This window comes from Tachyglossus aculeatus, unplaced genomic scaffold, assembly GCF_015852505.1.
Source record: "Tachyglossus aculeatus isolate mTacAcu1 unplaced genomic scaffold, mTacAcu1.pri scaffold_1_arrow_ctg1, whole genome shotgun sequence".
NCBI lineage: Eukaryota > Metazoa > Chordata > Mammalia > Monotremata > Tachyglossidae > Tachyglossus > Tachyglossus aculeatus.
Window position 1 is genome coordinate 634850 of NW_024044915.1, and position 27126 is coordinate 661975.

The following is a 27126-nucleotide window of genomic DNA, read 5'->3' on the forward strand; positions in this document are numbered from 1 at the left end:
TCTTTGCATTTATTGAGCGCTTACTGTGTGCAGAGCACTGGACTAAGCACTTGGGAAAGTTCAATGCAACAATAAAGAGCGACGATCCCCGCCCATAATGGGCTCACCCTCTCCCAAGCGCTCAGTCCAGTGCTTTGCACACAGTAAGCGCTCAATAGATACAATTGAATGAATTAATGCGCTCATTGCAGGCAGGGAATGTGACTGTTTATTGTTGGGTCGTCCTCTCCCAAGCGCTTAGTAATAATAATGATAGCATTTATTAAGCCTTTACTATGTGTAAAGCACTATTCTAAGCTCTGGGGAGGTTACAAAGTGATCAGGTTGTCCCACGGGGGGGGGGGGGGGGGGGGGGCGGGGGCTCACAGTTTTCGTCCCCATTTTACAGGTGAGGTAACTGAGGCCCAGAGAAGTTAAGTGACTTGCCCCAAGTCACACAGCTGACAAGTGGCGGAGCCGGGATTTGAACCCATCATCTGACTCCAAAGCCCGTGTTTTTTTCCCCTGAGCCACGCTGCTCCTCGCACTGCTTAGTACGGTGCTCTGCCCACAGTAAGCGCTCAATACGTACGATTGAATGACTAAATAGAATCCTATGAGATTATCATCATCATCATCAATCGTATTTATTGAGCGCTTACTATGTGCAGAGCACTGTACTAAGCGCTTGGGAAGTACAAATTGGCAACATATAGAGACAGTCCCTACCCAACAGTGGGCTCACAGTCTAAAAGGTGGGCTCACGAGATTATGAACTGCTTGACGGCAGGGACCGTGTTGACTAACCCTATCGTCCTCTCCCAAGCGCTTAGTACAGTGCTCTGCACCCGTAACCACTCAGGAGGTTCCATTGACCGACTGATACTGACCCTGTCGTCCTCTCTCGAGCGCTTAGTACGGTGCTCGGCACAGAGTAAGGGCTCAACTACCAGGCCGGTGGATCGATGCCAACTCTAGCGTCCTCTCCCAAGCGCTTAATACAGTCCTCCGCACGCCGTAAGCGCTCAGCAGCTTCCACGGACTGGCTGGTACCTCTCACCTTTCTCTCAAGAGCCTCCGTTTCCTGCCCGTCGTCGGTGCCATATTTTGTCCCTTTCCAAACTCCAAAGCCTCCGAGGCAAGGAGCTTGTCTATTTCGGTCCAGCCGGTAGTCAAGAGGGCGTCTTGCCAGAGCCCGAGTTAGAGACTACAAGAAAAAAAAAAATACTCCACCGCCTCCGCCGCCTTCTTGAGATTTTATTTGATTTTATTTTTTTTTATCCTGCTGAGGCCTGGGAAGCAGTGAAATCGGGCCAGGAAGCGGGGGCTGAGGGAGTTGGGTCCCTGGGGTCAGCTGGGAGTGGAAAAGTCTGGGTCGTTGTATATATATATATATATTTTTTTTTTTCCTATGGAACCTCTTACTATACATTCTTCATCTGCCTCGGTTGGGATTTTCATTCAGCTGAGCAGGATGTGTGACAGACTGATGCTTCGTAGTCCTTTTTGGAAGAGCCGCATAAAGGCTTAGCTGACACTCATCCCATAATACCTCATCGTCCCACTTGTGTGTGGAGAGATGACTAAGAATTGAGGATGATTCATAAATCTCTTCTATCACCTTTTTTTCCCCCCTCTAACACGCTCCTAACTCTACCCGTAGCGGCCAAATATAAAGATTGGTTTATTTGTGGGTTGCAGAATTCCATACATTTGTTCCCTTTCGGTTCTTTCCTTCGCCCACCGTAAAAGTCACGCTGAAGATAATATTATTATTATTATTATTCTGGTGCTTTTCAAGTGCTTACTACGTGTCAGGTCCTGTTCTAAGTGCGGGGGAAGATATACGCGATGGAGTCGGGCACGGTTCTGGTCCCTGCTAGAGCTCACAGTCTGTGGGGGAGGGAGGACAGGCATTGAAACCCCATTTTATAGTTAAGAAAACTGAGGCACGGAGAGTAGTAATAATAATAATTACTGTGGTATTTGTTAAAACGCTTACTGTTTGCCGGGTGCTGCACTCAAGGTGATCGGGTTGGACGCCGTCCCTGTCCCACAGAAGGCTCACAATCTTAATCCCCCAAATCAATCAATCAATCGTATTTATTGAGCGCTTACTGTGTGCAGAGCACTGTACTAAGCGCTTGGAAAGTCCAAGTTGGCAACATATAGAGACAGTCCCTACCCAACAGCGGGCTCACAGTCTAAAAGGGGGAGACAGAGAACAAAACCAAACATACTAACAAAATAAAATAAATAGAATAGATATGTACAAGTAAAATAAATAGAGTAATAAATATTTACAAACATATATCCATATATACGGGTGCCGTGGGGAAGGGAAGGAGGTAAGATGAGGGGGATGGAGAGGGGGAGAGGGAGGAAGGGACTCAGTCTGGGAAGGCCTCCTGGAGGAGGTGAGCTCTCAGTAGGGCCTTGAAATTGATTGATTTTGCAGATGAGGAAACCGAGGCCCAGAGAAGCGAAGCGACTTGCCCCAGGTCACCCAGCAGAGAAGCGGCCGAGCCGGGACGTGAACCCACGACCTTCCGGCGGCCCGGGCCCCGGGCTCTGCCCACCAGGCCCACGGCCCGCAACGGGCGGAGCCGGGCTGAGAAGCCGGGTCCTCCGTCTCCCAGGCCCGGGCTCTCGCCGCTTGGACGTGCTGCTTCATTGGACGCCCACGGGACACTTCAGGACGTGAAAGAACTGATGGCGGTTTAAGAAGACAAAGAGGTAGTCCGTCAACTTTAAATATGTGTCTGGATTTAATGATTATAGAAGCGAGTTGGAAGACCTCCTCCTTGCCAAGCTCTACTCCATCCTAAGCTTCCTCGACCTCTCTGCCGCCTCTGACACCGTCATCATCATCATCAATCGTATTTATTGAGCACTTACTGTGTGCAGAGCACTGTACTAAGCACTTGGGAAGTACAAATTGGCAACATATGGAGACAGTCCCTACCCAACAGTGGGCTCACAGTCTAAAAGGGGGAGACAAAACCAAACATACTAACAAAATAAAATAAATAGAATAGAATAGATATGTACAATAGACACCGTCCTCTTCCGGAAACGCTATCCAACCTCGGCTTCACCGAAACCGTCCTCTCCTGGTTCTCCTCCTATCTCTCCGGCCTCTCTGTCTCCTTCGCGGGCTCCTCCTCTGCCCCCCACCCCCCTAACTTCGGGGGTCCCCCGAGGTTCAGTTCTGCGGCCCCGTCTAGTCTCCATCTCCCCCCACGCCCTTGGAGAACTCAATCGCTTCCGCAGCTTCGACGACAACTTCGACATGGGTGACTCCCAAATCAACGTAATAATCATAATTATAATGATGATGGCATTTGTTAAGTGTTTACTACGTGCCAAGCACTGTTCTAAGCACCGGGGTACATACAATCAATCGTATTTATTGAGCGCTTACTGTGTGCAGAGCAATGTACTAAGCGCTTGGGAAGTACAAGTTGGCAACATATAGAGACGGTCCCTACCCAGCAGTGGGCTCACAGTCTAGAAGGGGGAGACAGAGAACAAAACCAAACATATTAACAAAATAAAATAAATAGATATGTACAAGTAAAATAAATAAATAAATAGAGTAATAACTATGTACAAACGTATATACAGGATATGTCAGTAATGGACTGGAAATTTAAATCTGCAGTAAACTGAATCATAGGGATTGCCTTGGAAGAGAGGCTTCAATCAATCGATCAATCAATCGTACTTATTGAGTGCTTACTCTGTGCAGGGCACTGTACTAAGTGCTTGGGGAAGTACAACACAACAACAGGTGCCTCAGGTTGTCCCTCGTGGGGCTCACAGTCTTCCTCCCCATTTTACAGATGAGGGAACTGACTCCCGGATCAACATGATAATAATAATAATGATGATGGTATTTGTTAAGCGCTTACTATGTGCCGAGCACTGTTCTAAACGCCGGGGTAGATACAAGGTCATCAGGCTGACCCACGTGGGGCTCACAGTCTCCATCCCCATTTTACAGATGAGGGAACTGACTCCCAGATCCACATGATAGTAATAATAATGGTATTCGTTAAGCGCTTACTATGTGCCGAGCACTGTTCTAAGCATCGGGATAGATATAAGGTCATCGGGTTGTCCCACGTTGGCTCAGAGTCTCCATCCCCATTTTACAGATGAGGGAACTGACTCCCAGCTCCACATAATAATAATAATGACAATGGTATTTGTTAAGCGCTTACTATGTTCCGAGCACCATTCTACGTGTTGGGGTAATACGGGATAATCAGGTTGGGCAGTAATAATAATTGTGGTATTTGTTAAGCACTTACTATGCGCCAGACACTGTTCCAAGCACTGGGGTAGATACAAGATAATCGGGATGGACACGGTCCTGGTCTCACATGGGGCTCCCGGCCTGATCCCCATTTTCCAGATGAGGTTAACTGAGGCAGAGAGAAGTGAAGCGGCCCGCCCAAATTCCCACAGCCGACAGGCGGCGGAGCCGGGATACTTCTAGGCCTGGGGTCCACCCGCTAGGCCGCCCCGCTTCTCTGCTCCACTCATTCGTTCGTTCAGTCGTATTTATTGAGCGCTTACTGCGTGCAGAGCGCTGAACTAAGCGCTCGGGAAGGCCAAGTCGGCAACACTCGGCGAACGGAAAAGCCAAGGAAAGCCAAGCGGGAGACGTCGCCGACCCACGTTGCGAGAGCGAGAGCTAGGCTGGTCGCCCCCAGCGCTCAGCCCAGCGCCCATCACGGAGTCAACGCTTAACAAGTCCCAAGGCTGTTGGCGTTGTGGTCCCTGCCGGGCCTGTTTCCCCTTTAAGGGAGGGTGGCAGCGGGAGGACTGAGTTTCCTGCCTGAGGAGGGCCACCAGCCCAACTGAGGCAGTAGCCCACGAGGGGACGAATGCCCGGGGGTCTCCCGGGGGGGCGGCAGCCCTGTCTCTCAAGATGGCCTCTTCTCCTCGGCCCGTGGCCGCCTTCCTGCACACGGGACCCGGGCTCCGACAAGGTCCAGAGGCGAGACGTGGCTCGGAGTCGCTCTCTTTCTCTCCTGCCACCCCCCCCGTACCCTCACCGGGAGTAAGGTGTTTCCTGCCGGGCACTTAAGTGCCCCCTAAATTTTCCCAACTGGCCTCACCCAGGCTTCTCTCCAGGGGTGGGTTGGCACGGGGCCTGGAGGTGGAGAAGCGGGTTTTGTTCAGCCCGCCTCAAGTTCCCTCCCTGGCGGAGGCCCGCTCCTTCTTTATTTTTTTTATTCATTCATTCATTCAATCGTATTTATTGAGCGCTTACTGTGTGCACTGTACTAAGCGCTTGGAAAGTGCAAATCGGCAACTTATACAGTCCTTAGCCAACAACGGGCTCACAGTCTAGAAGGGGGAGACGGACAGCAAAACGAAACAAGTAGACAGGTGTTTTTAAATGGTATCTGTCAAGCGCTTACTATAGGCCAGGCACTGTTCTAAGCGCTGAGGTCGATCCGAGCTGATCAGGTTGGACACAGTCCCTGCCCGCCACGGGGCTCACAGTCTTCATCCCCGTTTTCCAGATGAAGTCCCCGAGGCACAGAGAAGTGGTGGCCCGCCCAAGGTCATTCATTGATTCAATCGTATTTATTGAGTGCTTACTGTGTACAGGGCACCGTACTAAGCGCTTGGGAAGTACAAGTTGGCAACCTAGAGAGACGGTCCCTACCCCACAACGGGCTCACAGTCTAGAAGGACACACAGTAGACACGTGAAGGAGCCGGGATTAGAATCCAGGTCCTTTTCACTCCCAGGCCTGGGCTCTACCCACTGGACTACACTGTTTCCTTTTGCCCTACTCAGGGAGCAGAGCTTCAGATGGGCCTGGGCACTGCCACCCTGCCTGGGTAGGGGCCCAGGGCGGGCAAGGGAAAGGGAAGGGGCTCCTACTTTGTGCCCAGCAGCAGGGCAGATACACTCAGAGCAGACACCCAGGGCTCACACTCTAAGCAGGAGGGAGAACAGCTAGTTCATTCCCACTTTACAGATGAGGAAACTGAGGCGCAGACAAGCCTAGCGTCTTGCCCAGGGTCACGCAGCGGGCAAGTGTAGATCTCTAGACTGCCAGCTCGTTGGGAGCACAGGGAACGTGTCTACCGACTTTGCTGTATTGTTCCATTGCCCCTTCCCGAGCGCTTAGTACAGTGTTCTGCACCCCGTAAACGCTCAATAAAGACGACTGATTGAAGTGGTGGACGTTAGGATGAGAACCCAGGACTCCTGACTCCCAAGGCCTACGTAGCCTTTCCTCTGCTCGCCCAAGGGAAGGAGGCGATGACTGGAACGAGACGACAGGCTGACGAGCAAAAAGTTTATTGTTTGGGTGGGGGAGGAATCCCGGGGTGTCTCGGTGTCCCCGGACTTCAGATGGGGAAACTGAGGCACAGAGAGGCAGAGCGTCTTGCCCAGGGACACAGAGATAGGGCTGGGTCTTCCCACTGGAGGCAATAAATTACGCTAGGTTTTTCCGGGATGGGGCCGTGATGCTTTTTTGGGGGGCCGGGGGTTGGGTGACCTTCCCCAGAGTTGATGGCGGGTGGGGGGGGTCCTTAGGATAATCCAAATGATGACGATGCTGAGGGTAGTAAGTGCTTACTACGCGCCAAGCACTGCACTAAGCGGTGGCGGAGATTCAAGTCAATCAGGTTGGACTCAACCCCTGCCCCGCCCAGGGTTCGCAACCCGAGCGGGAGGGAGACTGGGCACCGGCTCGCCGTGTGACAGACGAGGAAGCCAAGCGACCGGCCCGAGGTCACCCGGAAGAGCCGGGATTAGAACCCAGGTCCTGGGGGTGACCTTGAAGAGGTCAGCCTGACTGCTTGGAGAGGGAGAGAAGCCCCCCGCTGACCCGAACTGATGTGCGGGGGAGTGGGGGTTGGTCCCGGCGGGATGCCCGTGGCGGGGGACTCGCTTACGGGGGGGGGGGGACAGAAACCCGGGCTCCTTCTCCCCGCCCGACCGTACGCTCCTTGAGGGCAGGAATCGTACCGAGCCGGCGCTCAATAAGTACCATTACTGGATTAACCGACCCCCGGCTCTGCCCCGTCAGCGCCGCGGACAGTCGAGGGAATCCTACCGATCTGGGAAGACCTCTCCTCTTCGGGAAGGGGAAGGGGGGGGGATGGAGAACGGGGAGGGGTCGACGAGGGGAGAGCGAGGGAGCTTAATGGCCCCCTCCACCCACCGCCCCTCAATCCTTTTTGCCCCCGGATCCCTGGCTGCGGTTAAAAAACTTGACCCGGTTGGAGGGGGACTCCAGCTTCACCTTGTCCAGAAGCGTCTTCTTGATGGCGGCGGGGGAGATCTTCTCTTGATCCGCCATGGACTGCAGCTCCCTGGGGGAAGGAAGGAGAATTTTCCTTCATTCCTCCGTCCGTCCGGCGTATTGACTGAGCGCTTACGGTGTGCGGAGCGCTGTTCTAAACGCTTGGCGTGTCCAACGCGACAATGAACAGTCACCAGCCCTGCCCGCGACGAGCTCGCGGTCGAGAGGAACCTGGGGAGATTAGGGGCGGGGGCACGGCGGGGTGGGAGGCCTGGGAGGCCGAAGGTCCTGGGTTCCGATCCCGCCGCCGCCGCCGCGTGTCCGCTGGGTGACCGTGGGCGAGTCACTTCGCTTCTCTGGGCCTCGGTTCCCTCACCTGTAAAGTGGGGATGGAGACCGGGAGCCCCGCGGGGGACAAGGGACCGTGTCCGACCCGATCAGCTTGCATCCACCCCAGCGCTTAGTACAGTGCCTGGCACATAGTAAGCGCTTAACCCGCACCACAATTCTACTACTTCTTTCTTCTTTTCTTAACGGTATTCACTCAATCATTCGATCCATCCGGCCGTATTTATCGCGCGCTTACTTTGCGCCGAGCACTACACCAAGCGCTGGGCACTGTACTTAAGAGAAGCAGCGTGGCTCAGTGGAAGAAAGAATGGGCTTTGGAGTCAGAGGTCATGGGTTCAAATCCCAGATCTGCTGACTGTCTGCTGTGTGACTTTGGGCAAGTCACTTGACTTCTCTGGGCCTCAGTTCCCTCATCTGGAAAATGGGGATGAAGACTGTGAGCCCCCCGTGGGGCAACCTGATCACCTTGTAACCTCCCCGGCGCTTAGAACAGTGCTTTGCACATAGTAAGCGCTTAATAAATGCCATCATTATTATTATTACTAGACGCTGGCTGCTCTGCACCCGCTGAGGGCGGCCGACCGATCGACCGGATGGAAGTAAATCGCGAACGGTCCCGATCCCGCCTGGGGCCCGCCCTTGTCCCCAATTTCCGGACGAGGAAACCGAGGCCCGGCGAAGTGCCGCACGGCGGAGAAGGGGAGGAGCCGGGATGAGGACCCGGGGGCCGCGCTGCTCCTCGGCTCCGGGGGTGGGTGGGGGGTCTGGGTTCGGGGGGGACGACGACGGGGGATGACTGACCGCGTGCGGATGCAGGAGGCCTCGACGGCGTTGATGAGCAGCGAACGGAAGCCGCCACTCTCCAGGAAGTGCAGGGCGTGGATGGTGGCCCCTCCGGGCGAGCAGACGTTGTCCTTCAGCTGCCCGGGATGTTGTTCCGAATCCAGGAGCATCTTGGCCGCTCCCTGGGGCCGGCGCGGGGCGGGGGGGGCCACGTCAGCCGAGCCGCGGGGCCTCCCACCCGCCCACCGGGACTCCCGGCCTCCGCCTCTCCCGCCACCGCCGTCCTCATAATAACGGTATTTAATAATACTAAGACGGCATTTGTTAAGCGCTGGGGGGATACAAGGTCATCGGGTTGTCCCACGTGTCACCGTCTTCATCCCCATTTTACAGATAACTGAGGCCCAGAGAAGTGAAGTGACTTGCCCCAAGTCCCCCAGCTGACAAGCGGCGGAGCCGGGATTAGAACCCACGGCCTCGGATTCCCAAGCCCGGGCTCTTCCCAGTGAGCCGCGCTGCTTCTCTGTTTCTTATCTAAGCGCTTACCGTGTGCCCAGCACTGTACTAAGCGCTGGAGGGAAGTAAAGCATGAATAATAATAATAATGGTGGTATTTGTTAAGCGCTTACTATGTGCAAAGCATTGGGATAATAATAATAATGATGGCATTTATTAAGCGCTTACTATGTGCAAAGCACTGTTTTAAGCGCTGGGATAATAATAATAATAATGACGGCATTTATTAAGTGCTTACTACTTGCAAAGTTACTGTTCTAAGCGCTGGGGAGGTTCCAAGGTGATCAGGTTGTCCCACTGGGGGCTCACAGTCCTAATCCCCATTTGACAGATGGGGGAACTGAGGCCCAGAGAAGTGAAGGGACTTGGCCAAAGTCACACAGCTGACACGTGGTGGAGTCAGAATTCGAACCCATGACTGGTACCCATGACCCATGACCATGAATGGTATTTACTGAGCGCTAACTGGGTGCAGAGCACGGGATTAAGTGCTGGAGGGAAGTGAGTCGTGAATGGTATTTACCGAACGCTGAGTGTGCACAGAGCACTGTACTGAGCGCTGGGCACTGTACTAAGCGCTGGGTGGAAATAAATCATGAATGGTGTTTACTGGGCGCTGAATATCTGCAGAGCACTGTACTCAGCGCTGGATGGAACGAAATTGTGAATGGCATTTACTGAGCGCTGAGTGTCTGCAGAGCACTGTATTAAGCACTGGATGGAAGGAAATTGTATTTACCGAGCGCTGAGTGTGTGCAAAGCACTGAACTAAGCGCTGGGCACTGTACTAAGCACTGCGTGGACGTAAATCATGGATGGTATTTACTGAGCACTGAATGTCTGCAGAGCACTGTACACTAAGCGCTGGATGGAAGGAAATCGTGAATGGTATTTACCGAGCGCTGAGTGTCTGCAGAGCACTGTATTCAGCGCTGGATGGAAGGAAATTGTATTTACCGAGCGCTGAGTGGGTGCAAAGCACTGAACTAAGCACTGGGCACTGTACTGAGCGCTGGGCACTGCACTAAGCACTGCGTGGACATAAATCATGGATGGTATTTACTGAGCACTGAATGTCTGCAGAGCACTGTACTAAGCGCTGGATGGAAGGAAATCGTGAATGGCATTTACGGAGCGCTGAGTGTCTGCAGAGCACTGTACTAAGCACTGGATGGAAGGGAATTGTATTTACCAAGCGCTGACTGTGTGCAAAGCACTGGGCATTGTACTGAGTGCTGGGCACTGTACTAAGCACTGCGTGGACGCAAATCATGGATGGTGTTTACTGAGCACTGAATGTCTGCAGAGCACTGTACACAGTGCTGGATGGAAGGAAATTGTGAATGGCATTTACTGAACGCTGAGTGTCTGCAGAGCACTGTATTAAGCGCTGGATGGAAGGAAATTGTATTTACCGAGCGCTGAGTGGGTGCAAAGCACTGAACTAAGCACTGCGTGGATGCAAATCATGGATGGTATTTACTGAGCGCTGAATGTCTGCAGAGCACTGTACTAAGCGCTGGATGGAAGGAAATCGTGAATAGTATTTACTGAGTGCTGAATGTCTGTAGACCACTGTACTAAGCGCTGGATGGAAGGAAATCGTGAATGGAATTTCCCGAGCGCTGAGTGTGTGCGGAGCACTGGGCTAAGTGCTTGGGAGAGCGCCTCTCCATCCCCTGGCCCCCTCCTCCCTCCCCTCCCTTCTCTCCTTCTCCAGCCCAGCCCGCACTCTCCGCTCCTCTGCCGCTAATCTCCTCACCATTAGGCCTCGTTCTCGCCTGTCCCGCCATCGACCCCCGGCCCACGTCCTCCCCCTGGCCCGGAATGCCCCCAATCCCTCTGCCCATCCACCACGCTAGCTCTCTTCCTCCCTTCAAGGCCCTGCTGAGAGCTCACCTCCTCCAGGAAGCCTTCCCAGACTGAGCCCCTTCCTTCCTCTCCCCCTCGTCCCCCTCTCCATCCCCCCATCTTACCTCCTTCCCTTCCCCACAGCACCTGTATATATGGTTGTACATATTTATTACTCTATTTATTTTACTTGTACCTATCTATTCTATTTCTTTTATTTTGTTAGTATGTTTGGTTTTGTTCTCTGTCTCCCCCTTTTAGACTGTGAGCCCACTGGTGGGGAGGGACTGTCTCTAGATGTTGCCGACTTGGACTTCCCAAGCGCTCAGTACAGTGTTCTGCACACAGTAAGCGCTCAATAAATATGATTGATTGATTGGGAGAGGACAGTAGAGCAGAGACGGTGGCCCCGTTTCCCGCCCCGCTCCCCGCCCCGGGGCGGGGGCTACTGACCAGCAGAGCTTGGGCCCCGAGTCGGACGGCCAGTCTCCGGGGGAGCCCCATCTTCACCCCGCCGTCGGCCAGGGCATCCAGGGCGGTGAAGGCCTGTCGGGGAGACGGACGCGCCCGCTGAGCCCCTGGGAACCACGCCACCCCCCCGGCTTCTCGTCTCCCGCCCTCCCTGCCCCGCCTCTGCCCTCAACTGGGGCCAAGGGGGTGCCCCCCTAATGCCAACCTGCTCACTGTGCCTCCGTCTCGCCCACCTCGGGCCCGGAACGCCCTCCCTCCTCTAATAATAATAATAATAGCATTTGTTAAGCGCTTACTATGTGCAAAGCACTGTTCTAAACGCTGGGGGGGATACAAGGTGATCAGGTTGTCCCACATGGGGCTCACGGTCTTCATCCCCATGAGGTCACTGAGGCTCAGAGAAGTGAAGTGACTTGCCCAATGTCACACAGCAGACGTGGCGGAGCCGGGATTTGAACCCATGACCTCTGACTCCCAAGCCCGGGCTCTTTCCACTGAGCCACGCTGCTTCTCTGATCCCACAGACGATTACTCTCCCCCTAGAGAAGCAGCGTGGCTCAGTGGAAAGAGCCCGGGCTTGGGAGTCAGAGGTCATGGGTTCAAATCCCGGCTCCGCCACTTGTCAGCTGTGTGACTTTGGGCAAGTCACTTCACTTCTCCGTGCCTCAGTTCCCTCATCTGTCAAATGGGGATGAAGACTGTGAGCCCCCCGTGGGACAACCTGATCACTTTGTAACCTCCCCAGCGCTTAGAACAGTGCTTTGCACATAGTAAGCACTTAATAAATGCCATTATTATTATTATCATTATTATTATTATTACTCTCCCCCAAGAGAAGCAGTCAGCTGTGTGACTTTGGGCAAGTCAATTCACTTCTCCGGGCCTCAGTTCCCTCATCTGGAAAATGGGGATTAGGACTGTGAGCACCCCCCGAGGGACAACCTGATCACCTTGTAACCTCCCCAGCGCTTAGAACGGTGCTTTGCACATAGTAAGCGCTTAATAAATGCCATTATTATTATTCAAAGCCGTATCGAAGGAGACAGCCTCAGTTCCCTCATCTGTCAAATGTGGATTAGGACTGTGAGCCCCCAGTGGGACAACCTGATCACCTTGTAACCTCCCCAGTGCTTAGAACAGTGCTTTGCACATGGTAAATGCTTAATAAATCCTGGAGGCCTGTCTTATGCCCAGATTTGTCATTTATTTATCTGTATTGATGTCTGTCTCCCCCCCCTTCTAAACTGTATGCTTGTTGTGGGCAGGAAATGTGACTGTTTATTGTTGTACCGTACTTTATAATAATTGCGGTATTTGTTCAGCGCTTACTACGTGCCAGGCACTGTACTAGGCGCTGTGGTGGATACAAGCTAATCAGGTTGTCCCACATGGGGCTCCCGGTCTTCATCCCCATTTTACAGATGAGGTCACTGATGCGCCGAGAAGTCAAGTGACCTAATAATAATAATGACGGTATTTGTTAGGCGCTTCCTATGTGCCAAGCACTGGGGTAGATACAAGGTCATCGGGTTGCCCCACGTGGGGCTCCCGGTCTTCATCCCCATTTTCCAGGTGAGGTAACCGAGGCCCGGAGAAGTGAAGCGACTCCCCTGAGGTCACCCAGCAGGCGACCGGCGGAGCCGGGATTAGAACCCAGGTCCTTCCGACTTCCCAGGCCCGCGCTCTCTCCGCTGAGCCCTGCTGCCTCTCCCAAGCGCTTAGCGCAGCGCTCTGCCCACCGCTCAGCCAACACGACTGACTGAACGAATGATCATCCTACCGAGGGATGTGTTACTGTTAGACTGTGAGCCCACTGTCTCTATATGTTGCCAACTTGGACTCCCCAAGCGCTTAGTACGGTGCTCTGCACACAGTAAGCGCTCAATAAATACGATTGATTGATTGATTACTATTCGATCATACTTACTAAGCGCTCGGGGGAGGACGACACGACAATAAAGGGGCGCATCCCCTCCCCAAAAGGAGCCCGGGGGGGTCCCGCCTCCCCCCCGCCAAGGCCCGAGGGGGGACGCACGTAAGCCGGGCCGCTGCCGCTCAGCCCGGTGACGGCGTCGATGAGGTCCTCCTCCACCTCCGTGCAGAAGCCCACGCTGCCCATCAGCTGCTCCAGGAGTTTCCCATCCTCCACCTGGGCGTGGGTACCCGTGGCGTAGACCGTGGCCCCCTCCCTCACCACCACGGGGGTGTTCGTCATGCAGCGGATCACCTTGGGCGCCGCCTGGAAGGCCGTCAGCTTCTGCGGGGCACAAACAGTAATCATCGGGAACCGTCAGGCGCTCACTCTGCGCCGAGCGCTGCGGCGGAGCGTCCCGCCCCGTCCCGCGTGGGGCTCACGCTCTTCCTCCCCGTTTTACAGCTGAGGGAACGGAGGCCCGGGGAATAATAATAATAATTTTGGTATTAAGCGCTCACTGTGGGCCAGGCACTGCTCTAAGCGCTGGGGAGGATACATGTGGGGCTCACAGTCTTCATCCCCATTTTCCAGATGGGGTAACTGAGGCCCAGAGAAGTGAAGTGTGAACCCGTTTCTAGACTGTGAACCTGTTGTTGGGTAGGGACCATCTCTATCTGCTGCCGACTTGTACACAGTAGGCGCTCAGTAAATACGACTGAATGAATGAAGACTTGCCCAGAGACGACAAGTGGCGGAGCCTGGATTTGAACCCACGACCTCTGACTCCCAAGCCTGGGCTCTTTCCACTGAGCCGCGCTGGAAGCGAAGCCACTCGCCTCAGGTCATCCAAGCGGAGGAAGCGGGATTAGAAGCGGCGTGGCTCAATAGAAAGGGCCCGGGCTTGGGAGTCAGAGGTCGTGGGTTCAAATCCCGACTCCGGCAATTGTCAGCTGTGGGACTTTGGGCAAGTCACTTCACTTCTCTGGGCCTCAGTTACCTCTTCTGTAAAATAGGGATGAGGACTGTGAGCCCCCCGGGGGACAACCTGATCACCTTGCAATAATAATAAGAATAATGATGGTATTTGTTAAGCGCTTACTGTGTGCAAAGCACTGTTCTAAGCGCTGGGGAGGTTACAAGGTGATCAGGTTGTCCCACGGGGGGCTTACAGTTTTAATCCCCATTTTACAGATGAGGGAACTGAGGCCCAGAGAAGTGAAGTGATTTGCCCAAAGTCACATAGCTGACAGTTGGCAGAGCTGGGATTTGAACCCATGACCTCTGACTCCAAATAATAATAATAATAATAATGGCATTTATAATAATAATAATGGCATTTATTAAGTGCTTACTATGTGCAAAGCACTGTTCTAAGCGCTGGGGAGGTTACGAGGTGATCAGGTGGTCCCATGGGGGGCTCCCAGTCTTCATCCCCATTTTGCAGATGAGGTAATTGAGGCCCAGAGAAGTGAAGCGACTTGCCCAAAGTCACCCAGCTGACAGTTGGCAGAGCCGGGAATTGAACCCATGACCTCTGACTCCAAATAATAATAATAATAATAATGATGGCATTTATTAAGCGCTTACTATGTGCAAAGCACTGTTCTAAGCGCTGGGGAGGTTACGAGGTGATCAGGTGGTCCCACGGGGGGCTCACAGTCTTCACCCCCATTTTGCAGATGAGGGAACTGAGGCCCAGAGAAGTGAAGCGACTTGCCCAAAGTCACCCAGCTGACAGTTGGCAGAGCCGGGAATCGAACCCATGACCTCTGACTCCAAAGCCCGGGCTCTTCCCACTGAGCCACGCTGCTTCTCCTGCTTAACCTTCTAGACTGCGAGCCCACTGATGGGTAGGGACCGTCTCTATATGTTGCCAGCTTGTACTTCCCAAGCGCTTAGTGCAGTGCTCTGCACACAGTAAGCGCTCAATAAATACGACTGATTGATTGATTGACCTCCCCAGCGCTTAGAACAGTGCTCGGCACCCAGTAAGTGCTTAATCAATGCCAGCATTATTATTATTATTATTATTAGAACCCACCACCCGGTACTCCCCGTGCCGGGCTCCTGCCCCGCACCCGGCACTGAGCGCCGACGGGACGTCCCGATCCGCATCTTACCTTCTCGATGGAGCTGATGGTGACGCCGGCGGCGCAGGACACCACGATGTGCCGGTCCTCGATGTCCCCGCCGATCTCGTCCAGGATGAAAGGGATGATATGGGGCTTCACGGCCAGGAAGAGCACATCGCTGTGCTGCACCGTCTCCTTGTTATTCGGGGTCAGGTTCACCCCCATTTTCTGCCGGGAAGAGCCCGCCCGGAGAACTCAGAAACCTCCCCCTGCTTCCCCCACCTCCGCTCATTCGCTCTTTCATTCAGTCGTCTTTACTGAGCGCTTACTGTGTGCAGAGCACTGGACTAAGCACCTGGGAAGTATGAGTCGGCAACGTATTTTTTTTTTATTTTTTTTTGATGGCATTTATTAAGCGCTTACTATGTGCAAAGCACTGTTCTAAGCGCTGGGAAGGTTACAGTGTGATCAGGTTGTCCCACATGGGGCTCACAGTCTTAATCCCCATTTTACAGATGAGGTAACTGAGGCCCAGAGAAGTGAAGTGACTTGCCCAAAGTCGCACAGCTGACAAGTGGCGGAGCCGGGATTTGAACCCATGACCTCTGACTCCAAAGCCCGGGTTCTTTCCACTGAGCCACGCTGCTTCTACTATATTATATTCATTCATTCAGTCGTATTTATTGAGCGCTTACTATGTGCAGAGCACTGGACTGAGCACTTGGGAAGTACGAGTCGGCAACATATTCATTCATTCAGTCGTATTGAGTGCTTACTGTGTGCAAAGCACTGGACTGAGCACTTGGGAAGTACACATTGGCAACATATTCATTCATTCAGTCGTATTGAGCGCTTACTGTGTGCAAAGCACTGGACTGAGCGCTTGGGAAGTACAAGTCGGCAACATATTCATTCATTCAGTCGTATTGAGCGCTTACTGTGTGCAAAGCACTGGACTGAGCACTTGGGAAGTACAGGTCGGCAACATATTCATTCATTCAGTCGTATTTATTGAGCGCTTACTGTGCGCAGAGCACTGGACTAAGCGCTTGGGAAATACAAGTCGGCAACATATTCATTCATTCAGTCGTATGGAGCGCTTACTGTGTGCAAAGCACTGGACTGAGCACTTGGGAAGTACAGGTTGGCAACATATTCATTCATTCAGTCGTATTTATTGAGCACTTACTGTGCGCAGAGCACTGGACTAAGCGCTTGGGAAGTACAAGTCGGCAACATATTCATTCATTCAGTCATATTTATTGAGCACTTACTGTGTGCAGAGCACTGGACTGAGCACTTGGGAAGTACAGGTCGGCAACATATTCATTCATTCAGTCGTATTTATTGAGCGCTTACTGTGTGCAAAGCACTGGACTGAGCACTTGGGAAATACAGGTCGGCAACATATTCATTCATTCAGTCGTATTTATTGAGCGCTTACTGTGTGCAGAGCACGGACTGAGCGCTTGGGAAGTACAGGCCGGCAACATATTCATTCATTCAGTCATATTTATTGAGTGCTTACTGTGTGCAGAGCACTGGACTGAGCGCTTGGGAAATGCAAGTTGGCAACATATTCATTCATTCAGTCGTATTGAGCGCTTACTGTGCACAGAGCACTGGACTGAGCGCTTGGGAAGTACGAGTTGGCAACATATTCATTCATTCCATCGTATTTATTGAGCGCTTACTGCGTCGTATTTATTGAATGCTTACTGTGTGCAGAGCACTGAACTAAGCGCTTGGGAAGTACAAGTCGGCAACATATTCATTCATTCGATTGTATTTATTGAGCGCTTACTGTGTGCAGAGCACTGGACTAAGCGCTTGGGAAGGACAAGTTGGCAACATAGAGAGACGGTTCCTACTGCTCCGACAGTTGATCATTCATTCAATCGTATTTATTGATCGTAGCTACTAAGCACTTACTACTAACAATGAAGGCACCTGTTAAGCGCTTACTACGTACCGAGCACTGTTCTAAGCGCTGGGGGAGATACAAGGTCATCAGCTTGCCCCCCGTGGGGCTCCCAGTCTTCATCCCCATTTTCCAGATGAGGTCACTGAGGCCCAGAGAGGCCAAGTGACTCGCCCGAAGCGACACAGCTGATCAGTGGCGGAGGCGGGATTAGAACCCATGACCTCTGACTCCCAAGGCCGGGATCTTACCACTTTGACAGGCTGCTGCTTCTTACTGCGTGCAGAGCACTGGACTAAGTGCTCGGGAGGCGGGGGGAGGGCGGTACAACAATATTCCGACGCGTTCCCGGCCCAAGACACGCTTCCAAGGCAGTGGGGTATGCTCCTCCTAAGTATTCGGGACACTTTTATACACTTTTGAGAAGCAGCGTGACCTAGTAGAACAAGAACTGCTTCTCAGTTCATTCGTCCAGTTGTATTTACTGAGCGCTTACTGTGTGCAGAGCACTGTACTAAGCGCCTGAACTCCACTCTGAAGACCCACCATTACCCTAGAAGGGACCGTTCCTAAAAAATCGTCATCATCAGCGAAGCAGCGGGGCTCAGTGGAAAGAGCCCGGGCTTTGGAATCAGAGGTCATGGGTTCGAATCCCAGCTCTGCCAATCGTCAGCTGGGTGACCTCGGGCAAGTCACTTCACTTCTCCGGGCCTCAGTTCCCTCATCTGTAAAATGGGGTTGAAGACTGTGAGCCCCCCGTGGGACCACCTGATCACCTCGTAACCTCCCCAGTGCTTAGAACGGTGCTTTGCCCATAGTAAGCGCTTAATAAATAAATAAATAGTACAGTGCTCTGCACATAGTAAGCGCTCAATAAATACGACTGATGATAAATGCCATTCCTATTATTATTATTATCACAATGATGGCATTTGTTAAGCGCTTACTATGTGCCAAGCATTCTTCTAAGCGCTGGGGGAGATACAAGTTAATTAGGTCAGACACAATCTCTGCCAGTCAATCGTAGTTATTGAGCGCTTACTGTGTGCGGGGCACTGTACTAAGCGCTCAGGAGAGGACCATGTAACGATAACCGGACCCATTCCCTGCCCACAACGAGCTGACAGTCCAGAGCGGGAGACGGCCGTCAACAGAAGCAGTGTGGCTCAGTGGGAAGAGCAACGGGCTTTGGAGTCAGAGGTCATGGGTTCAAATCCCGGCTCCACCACTTGTCCGCTGTGTGACTTTGGGCAAGTCACTTAACTTCTCTGGGCCTCAGTTACCTCATCTGTAAAATGGGGATTAAGACTGTGAGCCCCCTGTGGGACAACCTGATCACCTTGTAACCTCCCCTAGTGCTTAGAACAGTGCTTTGCACATAGTAAGCGCTTAATAAATGCCATCATTATTATTAACAGAAAATCAATCAATCGATCAATTAATGAATCCATCACCTACCCGGAGAGCAGAAACCGTGGGCAGTTCCATGTCGGGAGAGCTTGCTGTGATCTTGTGGGAGGCCAAGACGCCTAAAAGAATAATAATTGGGGTATTTGTTAAGCGCTTACGATGTGCCAGGCACTGTACTAAGCGCCGGGGTGGATGCAAGCAAATCAGGTTGGACACCATTCATTCATTCAATCGTATTTATTGAAGCAGCGTGGCTCAGTGGAAAGAGCCCGGGCTTTGGAGTCAGAGGTCATGGGTTCAAATCCCGGCTCCGCCAATTGTCAGCTGGGTGACTTTGGGCAAGTCACTTCTCTTCTCTGTGCCTCAGTTCCCTCATCTGTAAAATGGAGACTGTAAGCCCCCTGGGGGACAACCTGATCACCTTGTATCCTCCCCAGCGCTTAGAACAGTGCTTTGCACATTGTAAGCACTTAATAAATGGCATTATTATTATTATTATTGAGCACTTACTGTGTGCACTGTACTAAGCGCCGGGGTGGATGCAAGCAAATCAGGTTGGACACCGTTCATTCATTCAATCGTATTTATTGAAGCAGCGTGGCTCAATGGAAAGAGCCCGGGCTTTGGAGTCAGAGGTCAGGGGTTCAAATCCCGGCTCCGCCAATTGTCAGCTGGGTGACTTTGGGCAAGTCACTTCTCTTCTCTGTGCCTCAGTTCCCTCATCTGTAAAATGGAGACTGTAGGCCCCCTGGGGGACAACCTGATCACCTTGTATCCTCCCCAGCGCTTAGAACAGTGCTTTGCACATTGTAAGCACTTAATAAATGTCATTATTACTATTATTATTGAGCACTTACTGTGTGCACTGTACTAAGTGCCGGGGTGGATACAAGCAAATCAGGTTGGACACCGTTCATTCATTCAATCGTATTTATTGAAGCAGCGTGGCTCGGTGGAAAGAGCCCGGGCTTTGGAGTCAGAGGTCAGGGGTTCAAATCCCGGCTCCGCCAATTGTCAGCCGGGTGACTTTGGGCAAGTCACTTCTCTTCTCTGTGCCTCAGTTCCCTCATCTGTAACCTCATCTGTAAAATGGGGATTAAGACTGTAAGCCCCCTGGGGGACAACCTGATCACCTTGTATCCTCCCCAACGCTTAGAACAGTGCTTTGCACATAGTAAGCACTTAATAAATGCCATTATTATTATTAGAGAAGCAGTGTGGCTCAGTGGATAGAGCCCGGGCTTTGGAATCAGAGGTCATGGGTTCAAATCCCTGCTCCGCCAATTGTCAGCTGTGTGACTTTGGGCAAGTCACTTCACTTCTCTGGGCCTCAGTTACCTCATCTGGAAAATGGGGATGAAGACTGTGAGCCCCCCGTGGGACAACCTGATCACCTTGTATCCTCCCCAGCGCTTAGAACAGTGCTTTGCACATAGTAAGCACTTAATAAATGCCATTATTATTATTATTGAGCACTTACTGTGCGCACTGTACTAAGCGCTTGGGAAGTACAATTCGGCAACAGGGCGGACCCTCTTTTCCTCACCCCATTGGGGTCATCACCGCCCCCCACTCAGGTAACCCCCCCAACCCCACGACCCCTTCTAGACCATGGGCCCGTTGTTGGGTAGGGATTGTCTTTGTTGCCGATTTGTACTTTCCAAGCGCTTAGTACAGTGCTCTGCACACAGTGAGCGCTCAATAAATACAATGGAATGAACTGAATGAATGAATGAAAGTAACTGCAACCCGATTCTTCCCAGTTCCCATCAGGGATGTCTGATTCACTTTCCCAAGTCAGCGGATCGATCGACGGTATTTATTGAGCGTTTACTGTGTGCAGGGCACTGTACTAAGCGCCTGAACTCCACTGTGAAGACCCACCACCATCCTAATGATAATAACAATAATAATAATAGACTGTGAGCCCACTGTTGGGTAGGGACTGCCTCTATATGTTGCCAACTTGTACTTCCCAAGCGCTTAGTCCAGTGCTCTGCACACAGTAAGCGCTCAATAAATACGATTGATGATGATGAATAATGATGATGGTATTTGTTCAACGCTTACTATGTAGTGATAATGATGGTATTTGTTAAGCGCTTATTACGTGCGAAGCACCGTTCTAAGCGCTGGGGTAGATACAGGGTAATCAGGTTGCCCATGTGGGGCTCACACTTTCAATCCCCATTTTCCAGAGGAGGTAACTGATGCCCAGAGAAGTGAAGTAATTTGCCTCAGGTCACACAGCAGACAAGTGGCAGAGGCGGAATTAGAACCCAGGTCCTGTGACTCCCAAGCCCGGGCTCTTGCCACTGAGCCACGCTGCTTCACTATCCGCCAGGCACCGTTCTAAGCGCTTGGGGAAGATACAACGCCATCAGGTTGTCCCACGTGGGGCTCACAGTCTTCATCCCCATTTTACAGAGGAGAAAACTGAGGCCCGGAGAAGTGAAGTGACTTGCTCAAGGTCACAAGCAGACACGTGACCGAGCCGGGATGAGAAGCCGGTCCCCTTAGCCAGGCTGCGCCTCTGGTTTAATAACGATGGTATTTGTGAAGCGCTTACTATGTGCCAAGCACTGTTCTAAGCGCTGGGGGAGACACAAGGTGATCAGGTTGTCCCCCGTGGGGCTCCCAGTCTCCATCCCCATTTTACAGATGAGAGAACTGAGCCCCAGAGAAGTGAAATAGTAATAATAATAATAATAATGATGGTATTTGTTAAGCGCTTACCATGTGCTCAGTCTCCATCCCCATTTTACAGATGAAGTAACTGAGGCCCAGAGAAGTGAAATAATAATAACAATAATACTGATGGTAGTTGTTAAGCGCTAACCGTGTGCGGAGCGCTGTTCTAAGCGCTGGGGGGATACAAGGTCAACAGGTTGTCCCCCGTGGGGCTCCCAGTCTCCATCCCCATTTTACAGATGAGAGAACTGAGCCCCAGAGAAGTGAAATAATAATAATAATAATGATGGTATTTGTTAAGCGCTTACCATGTGCCCAGTCTCCATCCCCATTTTACAGGTGAGAGAACTGAGCCTCAGAGAAGTGAAATAATAATAACAGTACTACTGATGGTATTTGTTAAGCGCTTACCATTCATTCATTCATTCAGTCAATCGCATTTATTGTTGCCAACTTGTACTTCCCAAGCGCTCAGTACAGTGCTCTGCACACAGTAAGCGCTCAATAAATACGATTGAATGAATGAATGAATTTATTGAGCGCTTACTATGTGCAGAGCACTGGACTAAGCGCTTGGGAGGTCCAAGTTGGCAACATCTAGAGACGGTCCCTACCCAACAGCGGGCTCACAGGCTAGAAGGGGGAGACAGACGACAAAACAAAACATATTCACAAAATAAAATGAATAGAATAAATATGTACAAATAAATAGAGTAATAAATACGTACATACATATATATACAGGGAAGCAGCTTGGCTCAGTGGAAAGAGCATGGGCTTTGGAGTCGGAGGTCACGGGTTCAAATCCTGGCTCCGCCACTTGTCAGCTGGGTGACCTTGGGCAAATCACTTCAATCAATCGTATTTATTGAGCACTTACTTATTTTGTTAGTATGTTTGGTTTTGTTCTCTGTCTCCCCCTTTTAACTGTGAACCCGCTGTTGGGTAGGGACTGTCTCTATATGTTGCCAACTTGTACTTCCCGAGCGCCTAGTACAGTGCTCTGCACACAGTAAGCGCTCAATACATACGATTGATTGATTGATTGCAGAGCACTGTACTAACACATATACATATATACCATGTGCGGAGCGCTGTTCTAAGCGCTGGGGGGGGATACAAGGTCAACAGGTTGTCCCACTTGGGGCTCCCAGTCTCCATCCCCGTTTTACAGATGAGGCCACCGAGGCCCGGTGAAGTGACTGCTGAGTGGCAGAGGCGGAATTAGAACCCACGCCCTCCGCCCTCCAAGCCGGGGCTGTTTCCACTGAGCCCCGCCGTCCCTCCCGGGGGTGTCGCCCCCCCCCCCGCCCCGCGTGCCCCCCAAGGCCTACCTGCTGCCGTGAAGCCCCGGGCCAGGGCAAAGGCCAGTTGGCCGGCCCCGATGAAGCCGACGCTCATGGTGCCCGCCGCTCTGCCCACGCCACAGCTCGATGGGGCCTGGTAGGGGTGGCCGCCTCCGCTCGCTGTCCTCCTCTGGCCTCAGTTACCTGCTTGGGAAAATGGGGGGGAAGACCCTGAGCCCCCAGGGGGCCGGGGGCTCGGACAGCGCCATTAATTAATTAATTAATTAATAATGGCACGTATTAAGCGCTTACTATGTGCAAAGCACTGTTCTAAGCGCTGGGGAGGTTACAAGGTGATCAGGTTGTCCCATGGGGGGCTCACAGTCTTAATCCCCATTTTACAGATGAGGGAACTGAGGCCCAGGGAAGTGAAGTGACTTGCCCAAAGGTTGTCCCACGGGGGGGCTCGCAGTCTTAATCCCCATTTTACAGATGAGGGAACTGAGGCCCAGGGAAGTGAAGTGACTTGCCCAAAGGTTGTCCCACGGGGGGCTCGCGGTCTTAATCCCCATTTTACAGATGAGGGAATTGAGGCCCAGAGAAGTGAAGTGACTCGCCCAAAGTCACCCAGCTGACAATTGGCAGAGCCGGGATTTGAACCCATGGACTCTGACTCCAAAGCCCGGGCTCTTTCCAGTGAGCCACGCTGCTTCTCCATTAGCTCAGATAATAATAATAATAATAATAATAATGGCATTTATTAAGCGCTTACTATGTACAAAGCACTGTTCTACGTGCTGAAGTAGATATAAGGTGATCCGGTTTTTTGTTTTTTTTAATGGCATTTGTTAAGCGCTTACTATGTGCCAAGCACTGTTCTAAGAGCTGGGGAGTTTACAAGGTGATCAGGTTGTCCCATGGGGGGCTCACAGTCTTAATCCCCATTTTACAGATGAGGGAACTGAGGCCCAGAGAAGTGAAGTGACTTGCCCAAAGTCACACAGCTGACAATTGGCGGAGCCTGGATTTGAACCCATGATCTCTGACTCCAAAGCCCGGGCTCCTTCCACTGAGCCATGCTGCTTCTCCATTAGCTCAGATAATAATAATAATAATAATGATGGCATTTATTAAGCGCTTACTATGTACAAAGCACTGTTCTAAATGCTGAAGTAGATATAAGGTAATCCGGGTTGTTTTTTTGATGGCATTTGTTAAGCGCTTACTATGTGCCAAGCACTGTTCTAAGCGCTGGGGGGATAAAATGGGATCAAGTTGGGGGGCTCACAGTCTTAATCCCCATTTTACAGATGAGGGAACTGAGGCCCAGAGAAGTGAAGTGACTCGCCCAAGGTCACCCGGCTGACAATTGGTGGAGCTGGGATTTGAACCCATGAGCTCTGACTCCAAAGCCCGGGCTCTTTCCAGTAAGCCACGCTGCTTCTCCATTAGCTCAGATAATAATAATAATAATAATAATAATAATGATGATGGCATTTATTAAGCGCTTACTATGTACAAAGCACTGTTCTACGTGCTGAAGTAGATATAAGGTAATCCGGTTTTTTGGTTTTTTTAATGGCATTTGTTAAGCGCTTACTATGTGCCAAGCACTGTTCTAAGCGCTGGGGGGGATACAATGGGATCAAGTTGTCCCACATGGGGCTCACAGTCTTAATCCTCATTATACAGATGAGGGAACTGAGGCTCAGAGAAGTTAAGTGACTTGCCCAAGGTCACCCAGCAGCCATGTGGCAGAGCCGGAATTCGAACCCAGGACCTCAGACTCCAAAGCCCGGGCTCTTTCCACTGAGCCAGGGCTCCCAATCTTCATCCCCATTTTACAGATGAGGGAACTGAGGCCCAGAGAAGTGACTAGCTGACACAGCTGACAATTGGCAGAAGCGGGATTTGAACCCGTGACCTCTGATTCCAAAGCCCAGGCTCTTGCCACTGAGCCACACAGCTTACAGTGCCCTACTCACAGTAAATGCTCAACCCAGCGCTCAGCACAGTGCTTGGCACATTGTCAGCGCTTAACAAATCCCATGAAAAGAAAGGGACTGTGTCCAACCGGATTAGCTTGGCTCTCCCCCAGCGCTCAGCACAGTGCTTGGCACATTGTAAGCGCCTAACAAATCCCATGAAAAGAAAGGGACTGTGTCCAACTGGATTAGCTTGGCTCTCCCCTAGCGCTCAGTACAGTGCTTGGCACATTATAAGCGCTTAAAAAATCCCATGAAAAGAAAGGGACTGTGTCCAACCGGACTGGCTTGGCTCTCCCCCAGCGCTCAGCACAGTGCCTTGGCACATTGTAAGCGCCTAACAAATTCCATGAAAAGGGACTGTGTCCAACCGGATTAGCTTGGCTCTCCCCCGGCGTTCAGTACAGTGCCTTGGCACATTGTAAGCGCCTAACAAATCCCATGAAAAGAAAGGGACTGTGTCCAACTGGATTAGCTTGGCTCTCCCCTAGCGCTCAGTACAGTGCTTGGCACATTATAAGCGCTTAAAAAATCCCATGAAAAGAAAGGGACTGTGTCCAACCGGACTGGCTTGGCTCTCCCCCAGCGCTCAGCACAGTGCCTTGGCACATTGTAAGCGCCTAACAAATTCCATGAAAAGGGACTGTGTCCAACCGGATTAGCTTGGCTCTCCCCCGGCGTTCAGTACAGTGCCTTGGCACATTGTAAGCGCCTAACAAATCCCATGAAAAGAAAGGGACTGTGTCCAACCGCATTATCTTGGCTCTTCCCCGGCGCTCAGTACAGTGCCTTGGCACATTGTAAACGCTTAAAAAAAATCCCATTTAAAGAACGGGACTGTGTCCAAGTGGATTAGCTGGGATCTACCCCGGCGCTTAGTACAGTGCTTGGCACATTGTAAGCGCTTAAAAAAATCCCATTTAAAGAACGGGACTGTGTCCAAGTGGATTAGCTTGGCTCTCCGCCGGCGCTTAGTACAGTGCTTGGCACATTGTAAGCGCTTAAAAAAAATCCCATTTAAAGAACGGGACTGTGTCCAAGTGGGTTAGCTTGGATCTCCCCCGGCGTTTAGTACAGTGCTTGGCACATTGTAAGCGCTTAGGAGATAGCCTAGAAAATGGGGGGATGCCGCCCCCCCCCCCCCAGTGTCGCCCCCCTGTAGTTACCGGGGCGGGACGTCGGGGGGCGCCGCGGCGCGGGCGGTCTGTCTGTCTGTCTCCGTCCGTCCGTGTCTCCCCGCCGGACCCCCGCACGCGGCTCCTCGGGCCGGACAGGCCCCGCCCCCCGACGCCCCCGCAGCCAATCGGAGGCCGCGCCGCCGCCGCCCAGCCAATCAGAGGGCGGGACCCGCACCGCCTTGAGGGCTCTTGCATCATCCGCGCCACGGCGGCCACGCGCGCGGCCGGAGGGGGGCGGGGGGCGGGCCCCCACAGACAAACAGCCAATCAGAACGCCGGACAGGCGGACGGACAGCCAATCAGAACGCCGGCCGCCCGTCCGGACAGCCAGTCACGTCGTCGGATTTACTGAGCGCGTATTCATTCATTCATTCACCCACTCGTGTTTACTGAGCGCTCATTCGTTCATTCATCCACTCGTAGTTACTGAGCGCTTATTCATTTATTCATGTGCCACTTTGGGCAAGTCACTTCACCTCTCTGGGCCTCAGTTCCCTCATCTGGAAAGTGGGGGTGAAGGCTGCGAGTCCCACGGTGGGACAACCTCATCACCTTGGAACCTCCCCCAGCGCTTAGAACAGTGCTTCGCACATAGTAAGTGCATAATCAATCAATCAATCAATCAATCGTATTTATTGAGCGCTTACTATGTGCAGAGCACTGTACTAAGCGCTTGGGAAGTACAAATTGGCATCACATAGAGACAGTCCCTACCCAACAGTGGGCTCACAGTCTAAAAGGGGGAGACAGAGAACAGAACCAAACATACCAACAAAATAAAATAAGTAGGATAGAAATGTACAAGTAAAATAAATAAATAAATAAATAAATAGAGTAATAAATATGTACAACCATATATACATATATACAGGTGCTGTGGGGAAGGGAAGGAGGTAAGACGGGGGGATGGAGAGGGGGACGAGGGGAGAGGAAAGAAGGGGCTCAGTCTGGGAAGGCCTCCTGGAGGAGGTGAGCTCTCAGCAGGGCCTTGAAGGGAGGAAGAGAGCTAGCTTGGCGGATGGGCAGAGGGAGGGCATTCCAGGCCCGGGGGATGACGTGGGCTGGGGGTCGATGGCGGGACAGGCGAGAGCGAGGTACAGTGAGGAGATTAGTGGTGGAGGAGCGGAGGGTGCGGGCTGGGCAGTAGAAGGAGAGAAGGGAGGTGAGGTAGGAGGGGGCGAGGTGATGGAGAGCCTTGAAGCCCAGGGTGAGGAGTTTCTGCTTGATGCGCAGATTGATCGGTAGCCATTGGAGGTTTTTGAGGAGGGGAGTAATATGTCCATAGCGTTTCTGGACAAAGATAATCCGGGCAGCAGCATGAAGTATGGATTGAAGTGGAGAGAGACACGAGGATGGGAGATCAGAGAGAAGGCTAGTGCAGTAGTCCAGACGGGATAGGATGAGAGCTTGAATGAGCAGGGTAGCAGTTTGGATG

At 52.1% G+C, this 27126-nt stretch overlaps 1 protein-coding gene across 2 annotated transcripts; it reads right to left on the reverse strand.

The window, feature by feature from the left end:
• Positions 1-6293: 6293 nt before the first annotated feature.
• On the reverse strand, positions 6294-25766 carry PYCR1 (pyrroline-5-carboxylate reductase 1). 2 transcript variants are annotated; one of them, XM_038742860.1, is made up of 8 exons: positions 25680-25766; positions 22577-22735; positions 18600-18670; positions 15269-15448; positions 13269-13490; positions 11216-11308; positions 8414-8577; positions 6294-7331 (listed from the first exon to the last, which is right to left on the reverse strand). In XM_038742860.1, exons 2-8 carry the CDS (start codon positions 22641-22643, stop codon positions 7187-7189), a joined length of 942 nt encoding a protein of 313 aa, XP_038598788.1. In that variant the 5' UTR covers positions 22644-22735; positions 25680-25766; the 3' UTR covers positions 6294-7186. The 2 variants fall into 2 exon arrangements, with proteins under 2 accessions (XP_038598788.1, XP_038598787.1); XM_038742859.1 differs by having other exon boundaries at positions 22577-22732; positions 25680-25761.
• Positions 25767-27126: the final 1360 nt, after the last annotated feature.